Source organism: Callithrix jacchus, chromosome 6, assembly GCF_049354715.1.
Source record: "Callithrix jacchus isolate 240 chromosome 6, calJac240_pri, whole genome shotgun sequence".
Taxonomy (NCBI): Eukaryota; Metazoa; Chordata; class Mammalia; order Primates; family Cebidae; genus Callithrix; species Callithrix jacchus.
In genome coordinates this window covers 51902585-51925683 of record NC_133507.1, presented here as the reverse complement: position 1 = coordinate 51925683, position 23099 = coordinate 51902585, and the positions used below count along the sequence as shown (strand labels likewise).

Genomic DNA, 23099 nt, shown 5'->3' with positions numbered 1-23099 from the left:
AGCACCAAGGCTCGGCCTTAACTTTTCTCCAAGTTTCTCAATTTTTTCTCCAAGGTAAGAGCAGGTGCCTGGAATGGGGGGAAGCCAGGCAGTGGTAGAAGGCACTTCTGAGCCTGCAGGGGCAGGGCGCTTCCCAGGCTACCAAGAGTGCAGAGATGCCTGGGGTTGCAGCTGCAATTGAGTGGCTGCAGCTGTGCCCAGGAGGGCAGGATTCCTGCCTGCCCATGGCCCCCAAGTGATGTCTGGGTCACGAGCCGCCACGGCTGAGCTGCTGCAGCAGCACCCAGCAGTGCGAGGCTCTCACTCTGACAACTAGGAAGTGGGTGGGACTTCCACCTTTTTCCTACTTCCGTTGGCTCTGTGGAATGCACAGCCCTGGCTATGCCACCCCGCTGCATCTGGTGTCTTTGCAGCAGCCATTCCAGATGGGCCACTGCCACCATCACTTCTAGATCCCTTTCTAGGCATACCATAAGCACATGATATATCTAGTTTTTAATATAAAAAAGAGGACTATATATGTTGAATCTGATTTTTAAATTATGTTATCAGTATATTAACATGTAAATGAACATAGGTTTGCACCATCATTTTAAAAGAGTTATAGAATTCTTTTATTGAGAATGCATGGCTTATTAAACCAATTCCTTCTTAAAGAACATTTAAATTATTCTTGATTTCAAAATTATAGAAAATAAAGGGAAAATATTCTTCTTAGTAATTTCTTTGGTATACATCTTTAATCATTATCTTTGGGTAAGCTCCTTTGGTTGATTTGTTGGCTCAAGAAGTTTATACATTTTAGACTTTGGATCCTTACAGCCCTATAAAAACTGTGTATCAATTGACATTCTCACTGACACTATGAGAATCTTTGTATTTTACTGGACTTTTTAATTCCTGTTTTTGTATTTTTTTAATTGCTAGTGAACGTAAACTTTTAAAGGGTCCTCATTGGCAAATTTTATTTTGTATTTTGTGAATTGCTTATTGATGTTCTTTACTCATTTCCTTCAATAATGAATAGACTGTTGTTATTTATCTGTCAAAAATCCATTCTAAAAACATGTTGGATTTTTACCTAACCACTTCTGATTGAGATCTCAGGAACTATTTTTAGAATAATCTTCCTCCCCCAGTATACTTAATTTCTCATTTGTGTGATGAGTCACACATCTCTTTCCTTTTCTTAAGCTCAGTCATTGCTTCTGCTGCTTCATTCCCAATTTTGACCTGGTCATAATTAATATTTAATTCTTTTCACTCTTTTCTACTAAATGGGATTGAAGGTGGGGATAAAGCGAGAGCAAATATTTTCTTAGAATTCTAAGTGCTTGAGCAGTGCCTGACATGAATATATGCTTCAAAAAGCTTAGGATTATTGCTTAGTTTTTGAGTCCTTTAGTTCTGTGCCATATGGATAACCCTAAATTTGATTAATGTGTCATTCTGTTCTTAAGATAATGGATATGCCAAAACCAATTTAAATCAAGAGATGTACAATATAGAATGGTTTTCTCCTCTTTTAAGGTTATATACAAATTTAACTTTAAAAATTACTAAAAGATACTAGAATTCTTAAAAGTATCACAATTTATTACTTAACCCAATACTTTAAAAGTAGGGTTTTATAGAAGCATTATGATTGTCTGTACATAGACACACGTTTACTAACAGATGTCTAGTATTTACATCATGTATTGTATTAAACAGGTGGTTCATATAAAAATGGTAACACCTAGAGGCATAATAGAAAAAAGCTGTCAAGGACCTCGTATGTCAACAGGCCCTGATATCCATCACTTCATCATGGGATCTGAAGGTAAATATAATTGTAAAATTTTTAAGTAAAAATATAGATTAGTGATGTAGTTTTGTGAAAATCTTTATGATATCAGGTCTTTGAAAGACATGTTTTATATGTTTAAGGAATTAAAAATTTTTTTTATTTTTAAGACTTTATAAAGTTTTATTATGAGAATGTCTGTTTTAAATTTCCTCTAATATTTTGCTGTTTTATGTTTCTAGAGAAACAGCTTGTTCTTTTAATTTTTATTTTAGAAATTTTTGATGAATTTCAGGAAAAGTGATCATTAGGATTTAAAATGGTTTATTTTGACATTTTATGTTATAGTATTCTTAAATCTTGTCAGAATTATTGGTGAAAATGACTAATAAAGCATTGGCTTATTGTCTTGTCTTTCTATAATTATGTCTTTTATAAAGTTAATTACTATTTGATTTTTTAGAAGTGGAATTTAAAATTCTGCTGGTTCATGTATCTTTTAAACTTCTGTGGATCTTTTAATTTTTCACTACACAAATAATATCATTTGCTTGGTTACTTAATGCTGGATAAATTTGAATGCAGTGCATCTCATCTAAAACATTTAATTCCTGTCAAGATCTGGAAATAATTAACCTTAAAATAATTATTATATAGGCATGGTCAATTCTATGGTAAAGTAAACATGGGCTTATTTTTCAACTTTTAGAATGGGAGAGGGACATTCTTTAAATTCAGAGAAATAAGATAAAATAAGCAAGTGTTTCTAGATTAACGGAGGAACTCATGATTCACTTCAGAAGGTGGTCCAAGCTACAGAAGATATATTTTGGTAACATTTAGCTAGAATTCATGAATAAAAGAGCAGGTACAATAAAGTAAGATGTTAGGGATAAATTCTAATCTTTGACAGTAACATCGAAGAAGGAACAATGTAATAAACTATGTTTTTTAGTGATGTGATAGAAATCAGTTGTTTGGTTGATGACCAGTAGTATAGCTTAGATGTTTTTCATGGTAACCAAAGATAGACCTTGGTCAAAATATCTCACCAGTTTACTCAGTTTATTCCTTTTCTGATCAGCATACTCTTCTATGAAAAAACAAAACTATATTTTTAATAAGAAAAATAATATTAAATTCATTTAAAATAATATAGTTACCTAATATTTTGGGACTTATTATACTAACACATCATCTACAAATTAAAAGAGTGTAACTTTTTACCATCAGAAGTCAAGTTGGATAATAAAAGTAGATATTAAAACTCATTTTTCCATTACATTATTGATATCTACATAGTTGGAGTCAACTCTATAACTATAAATACTTTTTTTCAAATAACCACATTATACTTCTTTCTCTCCCATCAATTAGTCTTTTAAAAATTCTAATTGCTAGATACTGCGCTGGGACACTTGAGACAGATCATAGCACACAATTATACGATAGTGTGAGAAATTACATGATCAAGTAAAATGCAGAAGAAATACAGACAAAGTGAGATTGATAGGTACTTAAAAAGGCTTCTCCAGAGAGGCCATACCGAAAGTGGTCTTTGAAGGTTGATAAGAAAAAAATAATAAGGTCAAGTTGAGGGAAGACAGAAAAGGGGAGTTGCCCTACAGAATGACCATCATGTAAGTGGGCTTAGAAATGAGAAAGGGCCATATCTGCCCCCTTACGAAGCTACTGGTTTTTCAGCATGACTGGAATGTAAGGTTTAATTGTGGAGTAGAATAGGCAGCAGGTCAAGGGCCAGAATGGTAAGGGCTACAGAATGGTAAGGGTGACTGGATAGATAATTTGGTCTTTTTATTCATTTTAAAATGGTTTGAACTTTTATCCAAAAGACTGGGCTACCTCTCTAGATAGTCACTTACTGTATGAATTTAAGGAAGGGACAAACTTACTATAATGAAGTAAGCAAAGAATTATAAGAAATTGGGCTGGACGTGGTGGCTTACACCTGTAATCCTCGAAAAGTTTCACTTTGTGAGGCTGAGGCAGGTGGATCACTTGAGGTCAGGAGTTCAAGACCAGCCTAGCTAACATAGTGAAACCCCATCTCTACTAAAGTGCAAAAATTAGGCGGATGTGGTGGCACATACCTGTAATCCCAGCTACTTGGGAGACTGAAGCATGAGAATGGCTTGAAACGGGGAGACAGAGATTGCAGATTACAGTGAACCGAGATTCTGCCACTGCGCTCCAGCCTGGGTGATGGAGTCAGACTCTGTTTCAAAAAAAAAAGAAGAAAGAAATGTAAGAAGAATTATGGTTTATTTAAAATATATGATGTTAAATTACTGTAGTTAAATGACATTTTGTTATAAAATACATGCAGTATAGTATACTGATATAAAAGCATGAACCATGAAGTCTATCAGATCTGGATTTCAGTCCTGATTCTACTACTTATATTTCCATGACTTTGTATAAGTTAGATAATTTTCAGTACCCAATGTCCTCAGCCATAAAATGGGAATAATAAAATTATTTGTCTTCGTAAGTGTGTTATAAAGATTAAATGAGATTATGCTGAACAGTTTAGTGTAGTAAATACTATTATGGTGGCTTATTATTTTGATATCAGTAATCTTTACAATTTATGGTCCCTAATCTTCACTTCAGTTTGTGAATATAGAGTTATTTTAATATATGCCAGGAGACAGCATGATTTAAATAGTAAATTTATATGAAATCATATTCTTATGTAAATGTATTTTATCTGCTATTTTGAACTACCTGAATAACAACCTTCTGCCTTAAATGTGATTCATAAACTTTTTCTTGAGCTTTAAAAAAATTTCTTTTACTTCAGTTAAATCATTTGATGACAACCTTAAAAGTATTACCATCTAAAAACCTATTTTCTCCATCCCACGAAGTTCTATATGTGATTAACCATATTGTTTAATGTGATTTGTCTTGTTTTGTGTTATGAATTTTTCATGATTTTTTTAATCATTTAATAGCTTTCTCCTATTTTAGATGCTATAACATGATCAGTATAATGAAAAATATAATAAATTATTAAAGCACTTGAAATGCTTTCCATTCTGTTTCTATATATGGTATTTACTTTATATGGATTTGTTCTTTTATTGAAAAACAAAGTACATTTTTGTTTTTTAACCCATGAGTCACTCGTTTTTAAGTCTTTGTCTACAATTAAAGAGATGAATTGCTCAGGGTCAGTCCTTTTGTAAAGTTTCACTAGTCATCCTTTGCTTAAATGAAGATCATCCTTTGGTAGGTTCCTCAAGAAAGGCACATTTCTATATCCCTAGAGTTCTGGAATGTTCCAAACTGGTTTTCTGTGACCTTGATACTTGAAGGGCAGCTTGAGTGGATATATCGTTGGGTCATTAGTTTATTTAAGTTTCTTGAGAATGCTGTTTCCACTATTACTTTGATTTTGTATATTATTTTAAAGAAATATGATACCCATTTAATTTTCTTTCCTCAGTAGGTTTTCTCTTTTTGCCTAGAGGCCTTGAGGATTTTTTTCTTTTTAGATTTTGACTATATATATAAAAATATATATATATATAAAATATATAATATATATATATTTTTAATTATACTTTAAGTTCTGGGGTACATGTGCAGATCATGCAGGATTGCTGCATAGGTATACACATGCCATGGTGGTTGCCACATCCATCCCCCCGTCATCTCTATTAGGTATTTCTCTTAATATTATCCCTCCCCATTCCCCCTACCCCCTGCTATCTCTCCCCTAGCCCCCCTACCGCCCAGCAGGCCCCTGTGTGTGATGTTCCCCTCCCTGTGTCCATGTGTTCTCATTGTTCAACACCCACTTATAAGTGAGAACATGCAGCATTTGTTTTTCTTTTTTTGTGTCAGTTTACTGAGAACGATGGTTTCCAGCTTCATCCATGTCCCTGCAAAGGACATGAACTCGTGTTTTTATAGCTGCATAGTATTCCATGGTGTATATATGCTGCATTTTCTTTATCCAGTTTATCATTGATGGGCATTTGGGTTGGTTTCAAGTGTTTGCTATTGTAAACTGCCACAATGAACATACGTGTGCATGTGTCTTTATAATGGAACAATTTATAATCCTCTGGGTATATACTCAGTGACCCAGTGAGGCAGGGGGTTGGGGTGAGCCCTGAGGATTTTTTTTCTTTATTGCTAAAGTCTAATACTTTTGCAACGTAGAGTTGATTGTCCTGGGTTGTTTTGCTTTAGTACCCAATAGACTCTTTCTATTTGTAGATTCAGGTCTCCTTTTATTTCTGTAAAGTTTTTTTGGATTGTAGTGTTAAATATTAGGGTTTTTTTTTCATTGTTTCAGTTTTTATCCTCAGGGACACTGATTATATATATGTTTGTCTTTCTTTGCTTGTTTTCCATTTAAGTCCCTTTTTCTCTGACTTCTGAATTTTCGTTTTCTTGACTTTTTTTTAATGCCCTTTATTAAGTTTTAACTAGAATCTATTTTGTATTCTCCTTTGAGTAGCTTATAACATAGCCTTTACTTTTTAAGTGCCTTTTTGTTTTTGGTTCCGCTTCTTTCCTCAGTTTGGTCAGCTCTTGTTTCATTTCTTGTTGTTGGTTTTTGTTTGTTTGTGTTTCCGATTCAAGGTAGTTTTTCATATCCCTAATTGCTTGATTGATGATATTTAATTCATGTTGTGTTATAGCTTTCTTCAGGATTGTGGTTGGTGTTAGGGTGGAGACTTTTCACCAGTAGTAATGTTTTTATTGGCATTTTCTGACTTTTGTAGTCGCTTTGTTTACGGATGTGGTCTGCTTTTTTTCTAGTTTTATTTGTTACTTAGAAAGGGTTCCTACTTGGAGAGTGTTCTTTCCTGTCACTTCTAGCCTCTGCAATGCTATTTGTTTTTAAATGGTGGTGTTTTCAGTGAAGGAAGAGTTGACATGTCTTGTTTTTCTTTAATTTCTAGTCTTTAAATTCTCTTTCTTCCTTTATTCCTTCTTTCAACTGGCTTGTCTGCAAGGAGTCCCCATACATTTACATGTGCACACATACACACATCTTGCTTCTCCAAGGCAGCCATTTCTGGTTTCTCCTGTATTCAAACTTCCCATAGCCAGGGCTATGGACTACCAAGTCCTGTATAATAGTTTGGCATTATTGTTGTACTTTTGTTTTCTGGGAGTAATTTTGGCTGTACTTCCGGTTCCTCTGTTACCCTCTACTTTTTCTTGTGTAGCCTTTTAATTAGACTCCTTTTATTTACTTTCATCCTTATAAGCTTATAGCAGATAGAAGGCTATAGGAAATCTGTTGGAATGTTTTCTTTTTATCTCTACTTAAAGGTAATTTGAAAGTTGCAGTGTGTTTTGTTTCATTGTAATGCTGAAGATCTAAGACCTGTGTGGCTTTGTTTCCCTTGTTGACTTTTATATTTTGGGGAGTTGAAGGAAGTAGAGAGAGAGAAAAGATTCATAATCAGATGCCTGCTCTTCTTCTTAATCCTTAAGTCACCTGAGAATATGTTTTCAAATTATGAAAGATTTACTTCAAGCAAGTACTTGCATTTTATATCAAATAGCATTTGGAGCCTCGCGTTTCCTTTGAGAACAAACATATTTGAAAATTATAAAACAGAAAATTGTTAAATTTATTGACATTTTTATATATATATTCTTATTGCATTTTAGGTTTTGGGTTACATGTGAAGAACACGCAAGATTGTTGCATAGGTACACACATGGCATGTTCTCATAGGTGGGTGCTGAACAATGAGAACACATGGACACAAGGAGGGAAGCATCACACACTGGGGTCTGTGTGGGGGGTCTCGGGGAGGGACAATGGGGGGTGGGGAGTTGGGAAGGGATAACATGGGGAGAAATGCCAGATATAGGTGATGGGAGGAAGGCAGCAAACCACATTGCCGTGTGTGTACCTATGCAATAATCTTGCATGTTCTTCTCATGTACCCGAAAACATAGAATGCAATTAAAAAAAAATATTGCGGCACTGTTTACAATAGCAAACATTTGGAACCAACCCAAATGCCCGTTCAAGGTCACGAAGATTTACCCCTATGGCTTCTCAGAGTTTTATAGTTTTAGTTCTTATATTAGATTTTTTGGTCTATTTTGAGTTAATTTTTGTATTTGGTGTGAGGCATAAGATCCAACTTCATTCTTTTGTATGTAGATACACATTTGTTCCATCATCATTTTAGCAAAGACTGTTCTTTCCCCAACTGAGTGGTCCTGGCACCTTTGTCAAAGTCAGCATGGTTATTTCTGGATTCTTCATTTTTTTCCCATTGACCCATTGATTACTATGTATGTCCTTATGCTAGTACCATATTGACTTGACTACTTTTGGGTTTTAGCACATTTTAAAAATCAGAAAGTTTGAGTCCTCCTTTGTTGTTCTTTTTTGATATTGTTTTGGCTGTTCTGGATCCCTTGCAATTCCATATGAATTAGAGAATTAGCTTGTCAGCTTGTACAGTGTAGCCAGCCTCAATTCTAATAGAGATTGCATTGAATCTGTAGGTCAGTTAGATCAATTTAGGGAGTAGTGCCATCTTAACAATGTTGAGTCTTCCAGTGTATGAATATGGATATATTTTCAATTATTTAGATCTTTAATTTCTTTTAACAATGTTTCATAGTTTTCAAGGTGTAAGTTGGGCATGTCTTTTTTTTTTTTGATGCTCTTGTAAATGGATTTTTAAAAAATTTTCTTTTTGATTGTTCATTAGTGTGTAGAAATATAGTTGATTTTTGTACCCTGTAACCTTGCTGAATTACTTTTTTCAGTTCTGTTAGTGGATTCATTAGCATTTTCTTTATGCAAGATCACATCATCTGTAGAGATAGATTTACTTCTTTTCCAATCTGGATACTGTTTCTTTCCTCTTGTCTCGGCTAGAACATCCCATATAATGTTAAATAGAAGTGGCAAGAGCAGACATCTTTGTGTCTTATTTCTGATATTAAGGGGAAAGCATCCAGTCTCTCCCCAGTAAGTATGATGTTAGATGTGGGTTTTTCGTAGACGGCCTTAATCAGTTTGAGGAAGTTCTCTTCTTTTTCTAGTCTATTGAGTGTTTTGATCATAACAGATGTTGGATTTATCAAATGCTTTTTCTTTATCTCTTGAGTTGCTGGTATCATTTTTGTTTTTTATTCTGCTGATACGTTTTATTACATTGACTTTTAGATGTTAAACCATTGTTTTTTTCCTGGGCTAAACTTGGTTATGGTGTATAATTATTTTTATATATTGTTGGGTTTGGTTAATAATATTTTGTTTAGTATTTTGTTTTTTGCACCCATGTTTATAATAGATTGAGCTGTCATTTTCTTTTCTTGTGATGTCTTTGGTGGTTTTGAGATACTGGCTTCATAGAATGAGTTGGGAGGTGTTTCCTTCTCTTTTACTTTCTGAAGGAGTTTGTAAAGAATTAATACCGAAGAATTGATATTAATTCTTTACAACCAATTGTAAAGTGCTTGGTAACATTCAGCAGTGAAATCTTCTGGGCCTGGGCTTTTCTTTATGAGTATTTTTTGGATTACTAATTGAAATTAATAATTCAGATGGTCTTCTTGAGTCAGTCTCAGTGGTTTATATCTTCCTAAAATTTTTCCTATTTTATCTAAGTTATATAATTTAATGCTAGGCAGTTGTTTATAATGTTCCTTTATAATCCTTTTTATTTTTGTAAGATTACTAGTAATATTCCCTGTTTCATTTCCAATTCTAGTGATCCTCTCTCTTTTTTTCTTGGTCACTTTAGCTAAAGGTTTGTTAATTTTGTTGATGTTTTTGGGTGACTACCATTTGGTTTCATTGATTTTTCTCTGTTGATTTTTTATCCTTGATCTCATTAATTACACCTTTATTCTCTAATAACTCCTTCTTTCTGCTTGCATTAGTTATAGTTTACTGTTCTTTTTCCAGTAGCTTAAGGTAGAAGGTTAGGCTATTAGAGATTTTAAAAAATATATACAGACATTTACCATCACAATTTCTCTCTAAGTATTGCTTTACCTTATCTGATATATTTTGATATATTGTGTCTTCCTTTCCATTCTTCTCAAACTATTTTCCAATTTCCCGATTTATTTCTTCTTTGACTTGTTGGTTATTTAGTAGTATATTGTTTAATTTTCACATATTAGGCAGCTTTCCAATTTCTTATCAGTTTCTTATTCCATTCCATTGTGGCTTGAAAACATACTTTGTATTATTTTAGTCTTTGAAAATTTGTTCAAGTTTATTTTATGACCTCACTGGCATGTAGTCTATCTTGGAGAATGTTTTGCAAGCACTTGAAATAATTGTATATTTTTCTGTTGTTGGCTGGAGTGTTCTAGTCTGTTAGGTCTAATGGGTTTATAGTGCACAACTCCTCTATTTCCTCCTTGGTCTTATGCCTAGTTGTTATGTCCGTTATTGAAAGTAGGGCATTAAAGTCTCCAGCTGTTGTTATTGAATTATCTCTTTCTCCCTTCATTTCTGTCATTTTTTGCTTCATATAGTTTTGTGCCTTGTTATTAGGTACATTCTGTTTATATTTTTTTGTTTTGTCTTTCTGATGGCTTATCATTATAAAATGTCCCTCTTTATAGCCAGCAATGTTTTGTTTCAGTCTGTTTTGTCTGATATTAGTGTACAGTCACTCCAGCTTTCTTGTGGTTGCTGTTTCCATTATATATATTTTTCTTTCGATCTAGTGATATCTCTCAATTTAAAATGTAGGTTCTGTAGATAACAAATAGTTGGATCTTTTTTAAAAAAATGTCCCACTATCTCTGTCTTTTCTTTTGGTTATTTAGTCCATTCACATTTAAAGTTATTATTGCTATGGCTAGATTTATGTCTGCCATTTTTTCCCCCTCTGTGGGTCTCATGTCTTTTTCTAGTTTGTGATTATTGCTTTCTTTTGCCTTAAGTGAATATTTTCTAATGTAGCATTTTAATTTCCTTAATAATTTTTTTCAGTATACTTTTTGAGTTACCTCCTTAGTAACCTCTATAAATGTTACAAACCCAGTAATACATTGCTGTATTATATTACTACTGTATATAATTGGCTTTCAAAGAAGCTGAAAGAAGAAAGGAGAGCAAGTACAGGTTGAGTATTCAAACATGAAAATCCAAAATCTAAAATGCTCCAAAATTTGAAACTTTTGAGCACTGACTTGATAAGCAAAGGAGATGCTCAGTGGAGCATTTTGGATTTTGGATTTGGGCTGCTCAACTGGTAAGTATAATACATATATTCAGAAATTCAAAAAATCCTCACTTGAAAATACGTCTGGTTCTAAGCATTTCAGATAAGGAATACTCAATATTTCTAGACATAGAACCTTTTCTATATTAACCATCTTGTTTATCCTTTCTGGTTCTCTTCATTTCTTCCTGTGGATTTACATTACCATCTAAAATCATATCCTTAGCCCAGTAAAGCTTTACTTTCATCTCTTTTGTGCTACTTTTGGTACATATATCACATTTGTATATGTTATAGATCCAAAAATACATCTTATATATATATATATATTGTTTTATACCGTTGCTTTTTAAATCAGATATGAGAAGAAGGAGAAGAAATTTGCATTAATACTATCTTTTATAATTACATAAAATGGAGAAGACTCAAAAGTACTCTCCTTTGTATATGTTATTTTGAATTACAGTTTGGGATCACCTGCTTTGATTTGGAGAACTTCATTTAGTATTTATTGCAAATATGGTTTTCAGGCAGTGAAGTCCCTCAGCTTTTGTTTATCTGGGAATGTCTTTATTTTTGAAAGATGACTGCTGGAGATAGGATTCCAGGTTGACAAGTTTTTTTCTCCTTTCAGCATTTTGAATATATTATCCCACCACCACCTGACTTCCATTGTTTCTGCTGATAAGTCAGCTGTTAACTTTAAAATAGTTTTCTTTTGTGATTGATGAGTCATTTTTCTCTTGCTGTTTTTCAAGATTTTCTCTTGTCTTTGACTTTTAGTATTCCCACTATGATGTGTCTGTTTGTGGATATCTTTGTGTTGCTCCTATTTGAAATTTGTTGAGCTTGTTGAATAGGTTAGTGGTTTTTAATAAATTTAGGAAGTTTTCAGCTATTCTTTCTTTGAATAGTTTTTTCTGCTCCTTTCTCTACTTTTCTTCTAATACTCCCATTACACATAAAGTGGTGTGCTTAATGGTTTTCCACATTTCTCTGAGGCACCATCCATTGTTCTCTCTGTCCTTCATATTGTGTAATTTCTATCCATCTATCTTCAAGTTTGATATACATTCTTTTGCCAGATGCCATCTAGTCAGTTTTTCATTTCTATTGTTTTACTTTTCAACTCCAGAATTTCCATTTGGTTTTTCTTAATAGTTTATCTTCATTTATAATCTTCAACAATGTGACATTGTCATCATATCTTCCCTTACCTTTTAAAGTATAGCTTCGTTAGTCATTTGAACACATTTATAATGGCTACTTTTAAATCTTTGTTTGGTAAATCTGACATCTGGTCACTATCAAAGGCAGTTTCTGTTTCTTCCCCTCCTACTTCCCCACACACCGGTGTATAGGTCATATGCTTGTATATGTGGTGTGTGTGTGTATCAGAATTTTTTTGTTGTTGGAAAGTGAATCCTTTAGAAAATTTCTTGTAGCAACTCTGTATACTACTTCCCTCACCTCCCAGCTTTTTATTATTATTTGGTATTTGTTTAGTGACTGGCTGTATTACTTTAGTGAGGTCTATTCCCTCCCACCCACCGCCTTTGCAGTGTTGACCCTCTGATGTTGCTCCTTTGGGGGTGTAGCTGTAGTTATTCCTATAATCCCTTGGTATGATATGCGATAGTGGTTTTGGCTGGGCTTCCTTTGATTCTGTCTTTCCCTAACCACACCTACCTGTTAAGGGCCACTGATTACAGGCCAATTGGGCTATTGTTGTCAACAATGCTCTGGGGTATAAATTGCTCTACAGAATAATCCAATCAAATATAGACACTTTAGAAGGGATAGTTCTGGAAATTAGTGTTTGGAATTTTTTTTGGGATCACAAGAGGTGTCCTTGCCATTGTCTCTGGGCAAACTAGATGGCCTACATTTTTAGGCCATATCTCTAGTGAATCTGTCTGTGTCTTCCCAATTGCCTTTTTACCACATCATTCACTGTTTTTGAGAACGTCCTTGGACTTGGACTTCTCCATGCTCTGTTGCAAATAAAGTCATTTCCATTGCAAAGAGATTAGGAGCTGTCTTATGGCCTGTTTCACTCCCCAGAGACTCTGTGAACCATGGCTCAATAGTTAGGGGTGGGGCAATGGCATGTTTCTATCTGAGTAACACCTCTGCTTTAGGAGTTGAGTGCTGGGAGAAAAGTAGGGGAGGAAATTAGGTTATCTAGGTTTGCTTCTCCTGGCAAGAAACCAGGCCTTTATGAGCCAGGACAAGGGGATTGGGATCCCAGTTTTAGTGTGCTTTTGCAGAGCAGAGCTTTTGTCCCACCAGTTGGGGCCCAGAGCTATAGGTGAGCCCTACTTCCCAGCTGCAGTCACCTGGAACTTAGCCTTGGGAAAAGGTAGCTGGGGTCAGGCTGTAACATGGAATAGGATCAAAATTTTTTCTGAAATTAAGAAAGTCTTTAGATATATATTCAAGATAAAGGAAAACGTGTCTACATAAAAACCTGTACACATATGTTCATTGCAGCATTATTAATAGTAGCCAAAAAGTGGAATCTCATATGTTTATCAGCTGATGAGGAAATAAACAAAAATACTATACACTGCAATAATATTTGGGAATTAAAAAGGAATGAAATATTAATACATGCTATAGCATGGATGGTCCTTGAAAACATTTTGGTAAGTGAAAGAAGCCAGTCACAAGACCAAGTATTATGAGATTGCTTTTATATGAAATGTTCAGAATAGGCAAGTCTGTATAGACAGAAAATAGATTTGTGGTTGCCCATGACTAGGATGTGGGAGTGGAAATGGAGAGGGATTGTGTAGTGGAAATGGGTTTCTTTTTTGGGATGATGAAAATGTTCTAAACTTAGATTGTGATGACAGTTGCACATATCTGTGAATATACACAAAACATTGTATTTTGCACTTTAAATGGGTGAATTTTGTTTTCTGTAAATTATGTCTCAGTAAAGATGCTAAAACAAAAAAGAATGTTTAGTCACTTTTGTTATCTTTTAAATTTTATAAGGCATATCTATTTTGTATTAAAATATTTATCAGACCAAACTTGCAGAGCTTTTGTGATCATACAAGTCATAAATTATTTTATAATCTCAGTAGGAAATCATATATATATGTGGTGAATATATTGTGATCTAATGTAATTGGCTTTTCATAGACTTGTCATAGTTTTTAATCCTGTGTTATATATTGACAAGTTGTGTTAATTATAAACTTATTGGAAGCATTGGTTTTTGTGAAATTTTAATTTCTTTTGTTGTTATGAAGGTCTGCAGTTTCAAAGATTTCTTCCCTTCTTTACTCTTATTTTTAAAATGATGCCCAGAAAATTTACTAAAAACGTTAATTTCTAACATTTGTATATCAGAAACCACTGATTTGAAAAGCTTGGCTTTGTGAATATAATAGTTTAACTTATTATTTCCTCTCCAATTAGTCCTTCTTATAATAAAGAAAAGAGCATTTCTTTTATTTAATCTTGTTTTTTTCATTTTTTAATTTGTATTTGTGTTTTTAAATTTTTTCTTTTTGAAGAGCATTTCTTTTATTGGTGGTCATCTTATGATAGATATTTATAATAACTACTTTGTCTCCATTGGTAATTTTTATTTCTTAAAAAGGCATCTCAGTAATGCCTTTATCCTTTCTTTGTATTAATTCTTAGGAAGAAAAGCAAGATAATATTTATTCAGATTTCTTCTATCATCTTAGATTATCATTGAAGGTTAGGTTCTTTTTGCCCAAAAAATTGTTTTTCAGACTAAAAATAAGCACAAATATCAAAATATACTTTTGTCTAAATACATATGAGACATAAAACCCCATTATTTTTCAATTTTTTTATTTTAATAAGTTGTAATGCTTTAAAAACTATTTAGAAGTAACCTTCTCATAGAAAGTTTACTTTAAAATATTTAAAAGTATTTGTACATAACTAAGTAGAGCATATTCCTAAAGGTTTTTTGGGAAATTATAAAATTTGCTTAATTTTATAATTTTTTCTAAAATGACTTGAGTAGTCGTTATTCCCCAGGTAGACTTGATAAATTTAAATATGCATAATAAATTAGTAGATTAAATAGATTTAAATATTATTTAGAAAATTGTCATATGATATACTAAATTATTCCCACTTCTTTTTCAGGAACTCTTGGTGTAATAACAGAAGCTACAATAAAAATCAGACCAGTCCCTGAATACCAAAAGTATGGCTCAGTAGCTTTCCCTAATTTTGAACAAGGAGTAGCCTGTTTAAGAGAAATTGCAAAACAGGTAAAAAAAAAATGTGTGTGTTTGTGTGTGTGTGTGTGTGTATTTATATTTTCCAAATTCTACTGCATAGTTGATTATGATATATTACAACTAATCTTCATATTTAGTTGTATAATATTTGTGCTTTTTACCTAGTTTTATATGAAAAGGTGGTGTTGTACAGTCATCCCTTTAAGTGCAGTTACTATTTCTTTTAGTAAGTATATTGCTGTCACACCTATTTCTTGGTCTAGATGGCTATATGATTGTAAGCCAAGGTAAGATATGTACTTTGACTTCAAATGAATTTGCCTTTTATTGACTATTATGTGTCTTAAGTTATTTTTGGGTAAGATGTTTTGTGATTAATTGAAGTGATATTTAATTTATCTTAAATTGAGAGATTTATTGAAATTAAAATAATGGCTAAATATCAAAGACCCCAAAATTTAGATATTGGATATAGGTAATTCAGCGTCATCAGTTCATAGAATGTGCTGCTACTAGGCTATACTTTGTTTTATAATATTAATAAGCTATAGCTTAAATTACATAATATCATATATATAATATAATAAGCTAAAAGGAATTTTTATTTTCTCTTCTTAAAAATATATTATTAAGGTTTTTTTTTTTTTTAAGACTAAATCATGCTAAGTAATTTTAAGTATGTATGTAGCTCTGTCAGTATGGAAATGTCTGCATCTCTTTAGGCATTTGGTTTATTGTTCAATGGTTTATGAATAATTTTTAATTCAGCATTTCCCAGTAGGGAAGAAGTCAAGGGAATGTACTGTAGCCTCACTTTTTTTTTTCTTTCTCCAAACTCCTGAAATTTTAATCCTTCCTATCAGCAATACCCAAGTTGAATCTTGAAGCCAAGGGAGCTTTTTGATGTGACCCATATAGGTCAGCTTCCTGGTATCCAGAGCAGAGTGGAGGAAGAATCTGTTGAGAAAAAGGAATAATATTGAGCAAATAGTCCATATTTATCTTGGAATTTTAAGGTATAGAAATGGAAGCTGATGAAGAGTCTCTCATTTTTCCATCATCCCAAGACAACCACTATTTATGTTTTAAACAAATTTATAATGAGAAAAAATATATACAGTATTTACCCACATATATATCATTTCCAGAGCTGTTTATTGCATACATTCAGTTTTACTTTCTTAAAGTTTTTACTTTCTGAGACACTCATTCTGTCTGACAGTTTCCCACTTTCATAAAGTCTAGATATATGATCACCTAATTCACCAGTTGACGGGATAATTTTGGTAATTTTCAAGTAGCTTTAGGTTTTATGCTAGGACCTACATTGTCAGACTACTCCTGGGTAGAGAGAGGATTCAAAAGGAATAGGGTCCTGGAATAAGCATTCGTGGACTTGTGGCAAGTTACTTTGGTAGTGGTAAGGCAGAAGTGACTATTAACAGTTGAAACCTTTACATTAGAGGCCCTAATTCACTAGAACTTTGGGGGTATGATGCTATGATTAGGGAGCTAAAGTTATAGTATTAATACCACATTTGCTAAAATGATGAGATGGCAGTAATATTTAAAACATTATTAAGTAGAGGAGGATTGGAGATAAGTTTTTGGAGTAAATAGTATTTGTTATACTGAAATACCATCTGAGCCCTGAGTAGTGACATTTCAGTGTGTTCTGGTACTTGTTTCTAAAACTTTCCATCATTCAAAGGCAGAGGAAAGGAGTTTCAAATTAAGATACCCCAGATGTTAAGAAGTAAAAGAACTTGCAGAGCCTTATGGTTTTGTCTACGAATTAATACACAGAAGAACAGGAAGCAAGAGTTTTTTTTTTTAATGACCAGAAGTTCACTAATTAAAAAATAAAACAATGATGTTTCCATGTATATTTTCTTATTAATTTCAGATTTTCTTAATGAACAGCTTTTAAAATTTTAAGTGTTTTTACTTTGTATTATAATTTATCATTGTGTAGTGATTTTAGATTACAGTCATTGGGTGAATATCCTAAAAATTTTAAAACATGAATAAAAGGACAAGTTTTACTCATTTGTGTAAGGATGAAGGAAAATTCCATCTCCTGCTTGTATTAAATACTTTTATTTCTTTCTGTCTTTGTTGAGCTTCACCATTCCTCCCACAAAAAAACGTTGTTGTTGTTGTTTGTTTGTTTGTTTGTTTGAGGATGGAGCAGGACTCCATCTTCACCCAGGCTGGAGTGCAATGGCGCAATCTTTGCTCACTGTAACCTCCAACTTTCGAGCTCAAGCAATTCTTTTGCCTCAGCCTCCTGAGGTGGGATTACAGGCAACCACCACCACAATCCTCCTATTTAGGCCTAAAGTGTTGAGATTGCAGGCATGAGCCACCATGGCCAGCCTCAAATTAGATTTTTAGAAAATTACAGAAGTAGAACAGTAGTTTGGATTTGTATTTCTTTGCAACAAAAGATCTTGAAGAGGTCATGTTCAGTTTGTATTGACCATCTGTGCCCCTTCAATAATATCTCCCCTCTACAGAACACAGATTTTGTAGACTCATAAATCTTAGGATTAGAAGTGTACATATTTTGTGTTTTCTTGATGCCCCATCTACCTTTCCACATTGCAAATACATGTAAATCTATCTTAGATTTCATTAAGAAGTGATGTACGAATGTATCAAAACACTAAGTTTATAATTTCATTCCAACATAAATAGTAGGTGCAATCTGATATAGTTTTATTACAATTTGATATGCCTCCGATAGAAAGTGACACAGAAGAGCTACTTGTGCTGTTGAAAAGCCAGTGTGGAGTTTTTCCTCATCCTTGCACAAGTTAGTAAAACTTGTTCTTTTATTCACTTTAAAAAATTCTTGGGTTGTTCACCTAATGACTATAATCCAAATTCACTACACAAAACTATAGTGAGCTGGGTGCAGTGGCTTACATCTGTAATCCCAGCACTTTGAGAGGCTGAGGCGGGCAGATCACTCGAGCCCATGAGTTTAAGAACAGTCTGGGGAACATGGTGAAACCCTGTCTCTACAAAAAACACAAAAATTAGCTGGGCATGGTGGCATGTGCCTGTAGTACCAGCTACTTGGGAGGCTGAGGTGACGGGATGGATCCATTGAGGTTGAGGCTGCTGTGAGCCATGATCACGCCACTGTACTTCAGCCTGGGCAGCCGAGCAAGATCCTGTCTCAAACAACAACAACAACAACAACAAAAAACTGTGTTAGCTGTGTATCTTGGAATAAAATAAAGGTAATAATTGATAGACAGTGCTACCATTTGGTTAAAAAAAGCAGCTCAAAAATAAAAGTTCTAATAGCTATGGCAATTTGGTTCTATGTACTTAGTAACCAACAATTTTTAGAGATATAAATATTGTGGACTTGGAGTTTGTCTTACTTGAAACTGATTTTATTATTATCTGGAAGAGACAAATTATTAGTTTGGAAATAACAATGATGTCTTTACAAGGTTAAAAGGAAAACTGAGTGTTGAAACAAACTCAGAAGCAATTTCTGAAGTTTGGGGCTTTTTTGTTGTTGTTGTTTTCAAAAAAACTTTGGAGTTTTGCCCTATGACATTGTGAGAGTAGCATTTGTTCCAACAAGAGGGAAAACTGTATTTGGTATGGATTAGTACTCATTCCTCTCCAAACTCTTCTCAGTAAAACCTAGTTTCTTAGAACTAGGTTTTTTGAATTATAGATGAAAAAGCAGCTTTTCTTCTCACTACCTTTTGACAAAGGGTAATTTTTCCTGCCTTCCATCACTTTTATTTTAAATAATTTTAAACTGATAAAGGTTTAGGGTTTTTTGTTTGTTTGTTTTAGCGATTTTAGATTATAATTTGGGAAGAAATAAATTTTATGAATTGTTCTATTTAAAACTTAATTTATCTTGGAGGAATTCAAATAAATTGGAAGGAGTCAGGCTTAGTACTTACCTTATAAAACATTTAAAACTTCATTTTATTCAATAGTAATTCTTGTGAGTATTTAGTACACAGAGAAACTGAAATTATTTTGAATCATTTTTTGTGTCATGCTTTTCTTTCTCTGAAGCAGAGACAATAACCCTAGTCAAATGTTCGGTTAATTGGATCATTTACTGTTTGATCGAGCAAAGTTAGGACAGTTTTGAGACATGTTCTCTACCAGAAGCTACTCAGAACAAGTTATTTTACCTTTACTAAACTGAAAAAATGTAAAGTTATAATTAGGAGACTGGCATTATCTTTTGGTATTTTCCTTAATATAAGCAGAGGGAAATATTCATTCCCTATTATGTATTACCTTATTTTTTAAAACCAAGCAACAATTGACTTGTCAAAATAAAGCATTCTTATTGTTTATCATACAGACTCCTGGCCGTAAGTCAGTATGTATTCTCCAAGATGACCAACCAGTAATAAGTGTAGCCTTAAATAGTCAATCACTTAATCTGTAATACCAACTCTGACTTATTAGTTAGAGAAAGAATTCATCTACATTTTAAGTTTTTATGTCCAGAAATGCACATTTAACAGATTATCTTTTTTTACATAGCCATTTTTGAACGTTTAAATTAATCAATTTTATTGTGTCCCTTTTATTGGAGGTAGTGTGCTCTTAGCTTGATAACCAACATAATGCAATGGATAGTATGCAATTAGATGTGGTTCCCGACTTTAAGTAATTGCTAAGGAAATAGCATATTATGATAATTTTTTGTGCCCCAATTTTTTGTATAGCACATAGAGTTTAGTATTGAAGCATTTGCTCTGATACAACATGAGATTAATAGATTATTTCCAATGTAATCTCTAGGGTCAAGAATTTGGGCTGTTCCAGAGTCTACACAGAATGTTGGATTTACCCTTTGAGGAAACAAATGTTTTCAATCAAGTGTAATTCATTCCTTAGCCAGGGACTAGAGTTACACAGCTGTGATTGATGCTTATTGTTTTATAGTTTATCCTTATGACATTACAGTAGCAGAAACCCCTCAGACATTTGAGATATATGTTAATATTGAATTTATTTTGCTAGTAAGTAGTCTTTTAAGAGGTACCTTCTCAAATATGTCTCATCTGAATTGCAAGTTCGCACTTTTTTCTGTGACAAGAGCTAGAAAAACCAGTTTTGCAGAAATATGTTGATGTGTTTCTAAGAGGAAATCTTTTTAAATAAAATGATTGGATTGAAAAATATGTTGCTTTTTAAGTTAGTGATGAGAGTACTAAGTAAATAAGACTAATCAGAGTAGTTTTTATGATTCAGATTATGTAATCAAGTAAATTCCTGGTTGTAGCATCTCTAAAGGGAAGAAATTGCCAGCAATTTGACTAAATCAGTCTTGTATCCATTTTGTGAGGTCATTGTAGTTATTTATTTCTTTATTATTCAAGTACAAAAAGTATATTGATATTTCTGTATTAGTCCATAACAGGTTTCATACGGTTTCAGACTATTAATTATAAAATATATCATAGCAGGAAAGAAATCAATTATTTCATTAACTCAGTTTTAGTAAGCAATTTCTGTTTGAGTGTTCTTGAATTCCCTGAATTTATCATTAACCCTTCATTAAAATAGGTAAAAATATTCCCTCTCATGTTAGTTTTGATCACCTACCAGCAGGGGTCACTTTAACTCAAGGACCTTTTTTCCTCCTTTAAAAAAATCTGTGGAATACTCTCAGCCCCTGCCATTAGTGAATAACATGGGAGTGAATTTAGAGCTCAAATTCTCAGAACTTGTGCTGTCTCTAACTTTTAAAGGCAATCTTTTGAGGTGTTTTTTTTTTTAAACCTACCAAATTAGTTTTAAAGCAGTAGAAACATGACTTAATCTTTACGTATAGTAACAGACTGAACGTTGTTTTTAAAGAGTAGTAACATTATTTTGATCTTTTGATTCCATTTAATTAACTATAGTGGTAATTTAGTTATTTCAAATTATAAGAAACATTTTCAGCTTTGTATATTTAGAATAATATACAATGATTTACAAATATCAATTGCCAGGAGATCAAAAACCAATCTAGATGCTATTTATTTTTGAGTCCTTTGCTTACATAAGCATTTAGTTATGACAATAACTGAAAAACTCTACTGACTTTTAAAAAATCTGGTGCTATTGAAATATGAGACTTTAAAACTATTGGTTTGAATTGGATAATTTCAAAAAAGTCCACATTAAAAAACTAATATCTAAAATTTTTTTTAAAAAACTTTCTTTAGCTGCTTCTTAGTTCTTTTTTAATAGTGTTTATTTGTTACCATTTACTGTGCCTCCTTGATACGAATAGGAATACTGGATAGCTAGCTTATGTGACTCAACTAACAAGTTAAAATTACACTCAGTGTAATTGAATATTAGTTGCTATATGATACAGCAGTGGCCCTGGTGCTTTCTTATATTTTTTTTCAGCTTTTTAATTTGAAATTTTTAAGCATACAGAAAGCTTCAAAGAATGGTACAGTGATCACCTGTGTATCCACTTCATATATTCAACAATAATTAACTTTTTGCCCTGTTCAACATGTATGTGTGTATGTTGTTTGGACCATTTGAAATTAGGTTGTAGACTTTTTTTTTTCTTGAGACAGTTTCACTCTTGTTGACCAGGCTGGAGTGCAGTGGTGCAATCTTGGCCCACTGCATCCTCACTGCAACCTCTGCCTCCAAGGTTCAAGTGATTCTCTTTCCTCAGCCTCCTAAGTAGCTGGGATTACAGGCATCCACTACCACACCCGGCTGATACTGTATTTTTAGTAGAGATGGGGGTCTCACCATGTTGGTCAGGCTGGTCTCAAACTCCTGACCTCAGGTGATCCACCACCTCAGCTTCTCAAAGTGCTGGGACTATAGGCGTGAGCCACCATACCCAGCCTAGGTTGCAGACTTTAGGACACTTAACCTAAATACTTCAGCACCATCTCCTGAAGATAGAAGAACAGTGTTCTTTATAACTACAATACTATTATCATGTCTAAGAAAATCAGCAGTAATTTGTTTTTGTTTTGAGATGGAGTCTCACTCTGTCACCCAGCAGGTTAGAGTGCAGTGGTTCACTGCAATCTCCTCCTCCTGGGTTCAAGTGATTCCCCTGTCTCAGCCTTCCAAGTAGCTGGGATTACAGGTGTATGCCACCATGTCTGGCTAATTTTTTTTTTTTTTAGTAGAGATGGGGTTTCACCATGTTGGCCAGGCTGATCTTGAACTCCTGACCTCAGGCAGTCCACCCACCTTGATCTCCCAAAGTGCTGGGAATTACAGGCATGAGCCACTACTCCTGGCCAATCAGCAGTAATTTCTTAATGCCATCTAATATTCATTCTATAAGATTATTCCAGTTATCTCCAAAATATGTTTTATGATAGTGTTTACAAACCAAGATTTTAATCAAGACCTGCATATTCTAATTGTTTTAGAGATTAAATACCCATAGAAATTTACTATACTAAATGTAATATACTTTCCTCCTCCTCTTTTTTTTTTTTGAGACAGGGTCTCACACTGTTGCCTAGGCTGGAGTGCAGTGGCCCAGTCTCAGCTCACTGCAACCTCTGCCTCCCAGGTTCAAGTGATTCTCGTACCTCAGCCTCCTGATTAGCTGAAGTTATAGGTGTATACCACCATGCCCATTTAAGTTTTGTATTTTTAGTAAAGACAAAGTTTTACCATGTTGGCCAGGCTGAATTCCTGTCCTCAAGTGATTTGCCCACCTCAGCCTCCCCAAGTGCTGGGATTACAGGTGTGAGCACCTATCCCTTCCCATTTTCTGATATATGTGTGTACTTACATGGATTGTTTTCATTAATAATACTTACCATTGATAAAGGTGTGGTAAATGTGGTTGATAGTAGAAGATGGAATTTACAAGTT

General features: G+C 33.5%; 1 protein-coding gene across 4 annotated transcripts in view; it reads left to right on the top strand.

The window, feature by feature from the left end:
• AGPS (alkylglycerone phosphate synthase) overlaps window positions 1-23099 on the top strand; it is a 136931-nt gene that overhangs the window by 59552 nt on the left and 54280 nt on the right. For all 4 annotated transcript variants that reach the window (XM_078327338.1, XM_002749278.7, XM_054257490.2 and 1 more), the window contains 2 exons: window positions 1714-1822; window positions 15136-15263. In XM_078327338.1, the coding sequence (XP_078183464.1) occupies window positions 1714-1822; window positions 15136-15263 (237 nt within the window). The remainder of the gene's footprint in view (window positions 1-1713; window positions 1823-15135; window positions 15264-23099) is intronic.